General features: G+C 26.7%; 1 protein-coding gene across 1 annotated transcript in view; it reads left to right on the top strand.

Moving 5' to 3' along the window:
* Nucleotides 1-202: 202 nt before the first annotated feature.
* The window catches only part of LOC111627976 (adenylate cyclase type 10-like), a 68,302-nt gene continuing 62,779 nt past the window's right edge, over nucleotides 203-5,725 (top strand). The window contains exons 1-3 of the mRNA XM_023371685.1: nucleotides 203-512; nucleotides 3,736-3,960; nucleotides 4,067-4,262. Of these exons, the coding sequence (XP_023227453.1) occupies nucleotides 337-512; nucleotides 3,736-3,960; nucleotides 4,067-4,262 (597 nt within the window). The 5' untranslated portion in view covers nucleotides 203-336. The remainder of the gene's footprint in view (nucleotides 513-3,735; nucleotides 3,961-4,066; nucleotides 4,263-5,725) is intronic.

The raw sequence follows: 5,725 nt of genomic DNA, 5'->3' as shown, positions 1-5,725 counted from the left end.
TAAAAATAAACATTCAAAGTATGGAGACTATCTCACTAATTACTTACATGCTTACTACACATAAATTAAATGTATTAATATACAATCGACCCCCCTATAACACTGTTGATAATTCTGTTTTATATGAATTCCATGTTGTATGTGTCACTTAGATTTTACAAATACGTGTGCCGGGCTGTGAACAGCTCACATATTTTTAGGTTAGGTTAGGTTAGGTTAGGTTTTAAATACTAATTGTTTTAATAAATGCAGTTTTAAGTAGTTTAGCAATTAAAACTGTATATAAAAGTAATTAAACAATTTAATATAAATTTAGTTATTGGTCGTGGTGTAAATATGGCTGCTCGTTTAATGATGTACTATTCAGAACATACTATCATTTGTGATGATGTAACCTATGAACAAGCAAAATCTCAACTTGGTGAAGAAAATTTTATAATTTTACCAGTAAAAAAGCTGAAAGGCATGCAGAATATTAAGGCCGTCTATGAATATCGTTTAAAAGAAACATTGTGAGTAATATTTTATAAAATTATTTCAGAAATAACGTAAAGAAATTATAAAGTACTGTACATATAATAAACTTTTATATATTTTATAATTTTGATAATAAAAAACAAATCAAATGAATTTGGATTAGAATAAAAATTTGATTTCTCATCAAAAGTTAAAATAGAAACATAAAAAAGTTTGTTTATTTTATATATGTTATGGAATTATATTTATAAAAATATTGATTCATAAATAATATTATAAAGTGCAAGATATAGTGCATTTTATATCTATTTCATCTTATAGTGTGTAAGTTATAAGATGCAACTTTTGAAAAATGTTCAAAAAATTGCTTTGTGTCTTATATGTGAAGTTGCAATCTCCCAAAGACTAATGAATTTCCCAAATGGCTTTCAGTAGATTATAGGTAACCTCTGCCTAGCCCACCTCCTGGATAAAAAAATGCGTAATTAATCAAATTATTATTATTATTATTATTATTATCAATTTTAGATAAAGTGCTTTCACATGTGTTTATGTAGAATATTTTAATGGTAAATATTAATTGTAAATGACTTTTTTAATTAAACTTGTTTTTTTTCATTTTTTTCCCCATTTATCTTTTTTTATAATCAAAATACAGTTTAAAACTTTTTGGTGCAGAGCTGCAGGATGACTTAAATACACTAAATATTCAATACTTTTTCCTAAATATTCTTTGCTGAAATAGGAGGTGCATCTTACATGACCATCTGTCTTGTATGCTGTAAAATATGGTATATTACAGATTTTGAACTTTTTATTTTTTAAATATTATGTAAGCACCAAGCTCACGATTGTATTTTTCTTGCTTATGGGTTTACCCTTTCTTATGCCAGGTAGCAAATATATGTGCATTTAATTTGAACTTTTTCTAGAATGGTCTTCAAAGAAGAAGAGCAATTGTCTCCAAAAAAGAAGACGATGACTTCGTATACAAAAAAGAGAAAATAAATTGTTACAATTAACTCAATTTATACTTTACAAAAGAACTGACAGTTTATATTTTCATCCATAATATAAATTATTTTTATTTATTACACTGTTTTAAATAAATATTCCAAATTATATTTAAAAAAATGATAATGATTTATCTATTATAGAAGTTTTAAAAGAATGCAAAGAAAAACTGATCATTATAGATCAGTACAAATAATTAAAAAAATTTAATATGCATAACTTTTTAAAAGCAACAATAATAGAAGATAATCCACAAATATATAAATGCTCAGGAGTATATAAAGCTTTCACTTGAATGACTATGACTTTTCAGCTATCACTTTAACTTCTTTCAGGACATATGTATGTCCTGAAAGAAAAATTAAATTATCAGAAAAGCACAAATGCAATTAATTAAGAAGTAAATTAACTATGAAGTACAATTTTTAAATGTTTGTCTTTAGATACACAAATTCTGTAAGCATTTATAAAATTTGCCAATAAGACTGCTGAAAGTTTTTTCATTGTGTTCCTGGTGCACTCATGAAGAATTTTAAGGTTCTTTATTGGAGAGAGACAAACTTTTATGTTTAGTTGTCACTATGTTGCCAAATCTCGGGAGTTTAAATCAGGGACTATTTGATACTGTCTCAGCCTTTTTCTGGTTTGTCCAGAGCTATCAATCTGGAAGCAAATACTTATTTAAAGTTGTCAAGCTATTTGCATATATGTACAAAGTGCACCAAACATTCATTTATTAAACTCTCAAACACAATTTGTTTCTAACAAAAATTACAGTATTCTCTCCAAGACATACATATGTCCCATCCAGTATAAATATACAGATGGGACATACACGTGACCTGGTTACCCAACTTTAATCATTCAGTTGACAATGAATCATTTAATGTATTCAATTTTAAAAATATATATATTTTTTACAATTTTGTGAAATAAAAATATCTACATTAATGTAGTTCAAAATCTCATTAATTTGTCTAATTATCATAAAACTAATGGAATTCTGATTGTAAACTTTTATTCTCAGCAAATTAATAAAGCAGTCTTTGATAAAAATTAACAAATATATTTTCTTTTGTTATAAGAAAATGTGAGCTTCTACACAAGGTTTGAATCCTCACTAAAATTCATTTTAAAATGTTTATTATAGAAAAGAGTGAGACAATTACGGGAAAAACACTTTATTAAATAAACATGACAAATGAACAAATAAACCATGTAAGCCCATTAACTATTGATGCAATGTAAGATTGACTGTTCCCAGTTGGGATCAGATTAAACATCAATGCATTCTAAGTTGGTTTCAATTTACACCAAGTAACAGACGATTTTACACCTACAGATAGAACAATTTACACCTAGACGACCACTTGGAGAGCAAGAGTGGGGATTTGATACTATCGAATGAACAATTGAGGATCCAGAAATCAATAAAAGCCCATGTCCCAAGGACATGAAGTTCTTTGCCTTCCAAAAACATAATGTTGCTTACAGCATTTCTTTTTTCAAGCTCACAATATAAACCCATTTGCTCTGTGCCCATGTTCCACTGCCTTAATTCTGCACTATCTTAATTCTGCATCTGGAGTTATTATCTGCCCTGGGGCTTTCAGATCACCATTGAATTGTTGAAAATGTCTTAATTCCATTTTGGACTATCCTTTTACCCATTTTTAGAAGTTCTTGAAAAGAATCTTGTAAGCCCTTCATTTTTATAAATAAAAAAGTTCAATTGTAAAGATGACTTGCCTCAGTGTCATCTACCAAACTCACATAATATTCTTTTCATTCATCTTGACTCAGTTTTGATATTCCCTTTTTCCTCCCCCTCTCGGAAACTTCACAAAAAAAGAAGAAAATATTTTATAATTTTTTTTGATTCTGATGAAACCATGTTGTTGTTATTAAGCTGTTTCTTTGTATTTTATTTTATTCTTTGTTTCTTTGTAGCAAAGTATTTTATAATTCAAAATTTATCATTTTCTTTAAGATTAACTGAAGTTTATTTTCAATAAAAAAATATGCCATTATAATAATTATTTTTTAATACTAAATTATAAATGAGTAAATTATAAATTCTTATTATATTAAAAGTCAAATGCAATAATATTTAATTTTGTTTTTTATTTTATTATTGCTATTTTGATAATTTGTTTTTTAAATTTTATTTTCTTTTTAGAAGAAATACAATTTTCAATATTATTAGTACAGTTTTTCTTTCTGTTATTAATTTTACTTTTCTAGAGAAAATTTGAAAGATATTGATCAGTTTGAAGAACCATGTCTAGGAATGCTCAAAGAAAAAGCTATTGTAACAGAATATTTGAAGAAAATCAAAGAAGAAACAGAACAAAAAATTGTATATTATCACGTTCTCCATCACTTTGTAATTGTTAAAGGTGATTCTGGAATTGGAAAAGGACGATTTTTATATTGGTCCTGTTTAGAAGCTTCTAATTTGCATTACAAGTATACATTTTCTCTTTTTAGTTTTGTTTTATAATTATAAATGCATAATTTTGTAATTTTTAAATTTATCTTTTATTTTTATACAATTTGATATAATTTATTTCAGAGTAATAACATGTAAAGTTAATATAGCTGTAAAAGATTCATCTTTAAGCATTGTTTCAAGAATATTAACTAAATTACTCAAATTAAAAGGGATTGCAACAAAAGTAAAGCAAAAATTGATAACAACAATGTTAAGAGATTCTGAAGAAATTCAAAATATACCATTATGTTTATTAAATGAATTATTTCAAATTCAGGTACAAATTTAGTTTATATTTTTAAGATGATAAATTCATTTCTTGAAAAAATAAATATTCAGTCAATATTTTTCTGGAAAGTTTTTTTCTTACAGTTCATTAGAAATTGAAAGAGACATATTACTGTTGCCAATAAGAAAATTAAAGCATATATTAAATTCTTATGGATGAACTTAGAATATTGTTATAGAAAACTATTTTATTGAATCTTACATATTATCGTTATTATTGCTAACAAATGACATTTAGATTAATTTCAGAATCACTTCTATTTAATAAATAGTTTTGTAAAAATATAGGCATTACATTATTCTCTTAGTTAATTAATTAAAAAATATTTTTTTTCTGACAAAAATTAAAAACAAAAAGCATTTTAAAATATTAGATTTTATTTGTATTTAATCTTCACTCTGTAATATTTTTCTAATTTTAGATTGATTTATGTAACTCTTGATGAAAGTTGTAATAAGCTGATTTGTTTCATAAGTGATTGTTCATTTGCATTTAAAATTTTTCAGCAATTTTGGAGGAAACATTTTAGCAAATATAATTTTATTCTTGTGTGCAGTATAGTTATTTGGTTGTGCTTCTTTTTAATAAAGACTTTTGTCCACAATGTAACACATTTAAATACTTAATTGCTGTTTCAATAAATAACTCTAATTATTATTTACTAGCAGACTCCGCCACGCATTGTTGTGGCTCAAAATGTATCTATTATAAATGTATAACACTTCCCCCGTATCCTATTAAAACGCCTTGACGTACCCTATTAAAACGCAATCAAACACGTAAAAACCCACATCTAAAATAATATAATAGAAGCCAAGTTCTTCACGGTAAGACTTAATTCTGTCCCTCTCCCCCACGGGGGAATATCGAAAAATCCCTTCTTAGTGTACATTCTGTTGACGTACCCTATTAAAACGCAATCAAAGACACAAAAACCCGCATCTAAAATAGTATAAATAGAAGCAGAGTTCATTACCGTAAGCCTTAATCTTAACCATCTCCCTTCAGTTTTCTGGAAAGTTTTTTTCTTACAGTTCATTAGATGAATATGCACATGCATTCGAACATGTGCATATTCGAATGCAGTGTTATGTCAAAATTTCAAAGGAATCGGTAGGAACAAATGAACATTACATTTTTATTTATATTGATAGATAGAAGATGATCCGCTTTAGTTCATTTTCACAGAAAAGCATCTCACAGAAAAGCAAACTTAGGGTGTCGTACTTGTAGCGCCATCTGTTGGACAAAAAAGCCTTAACCATAGATGATATCATTTAATTTATATGAATGTTTAACGGAATAATATACAGCCTATGTCCACCCCGAGGTTCCATTCTAAATATTGGTGAAAGAATTTTTGAAATTGGGTGAGTAGTTTCGGAGATTACCTGCTGCAAAGAAACTTACATACATACATACATTACCTCTTTATAATATTAGTATAGATA

The sequence above is a fragment of the Centruroides sculpturatus genome, unplaced genomic scaffold (genome assembly GCF_000671375.1).
Source record: "Centruroides sculpturatus isolate CEXI.00-Female unplaced genomic scaffold, Cexi_2.0 scaffold442, whole genome shotgun sequence".
Classification (NCBI taxonomy): domain Eukaryota; kingdom Metazoa; phylum Arthropoda; class Arachnida; order Scorpiones; family Buthidae; genus Centruroides; species Centruroides sculpturatus.
Note: the sequence above shows the minus strand (reverse complement) of the source record. Positions and strands in the feature narration are given on the sequence as shown.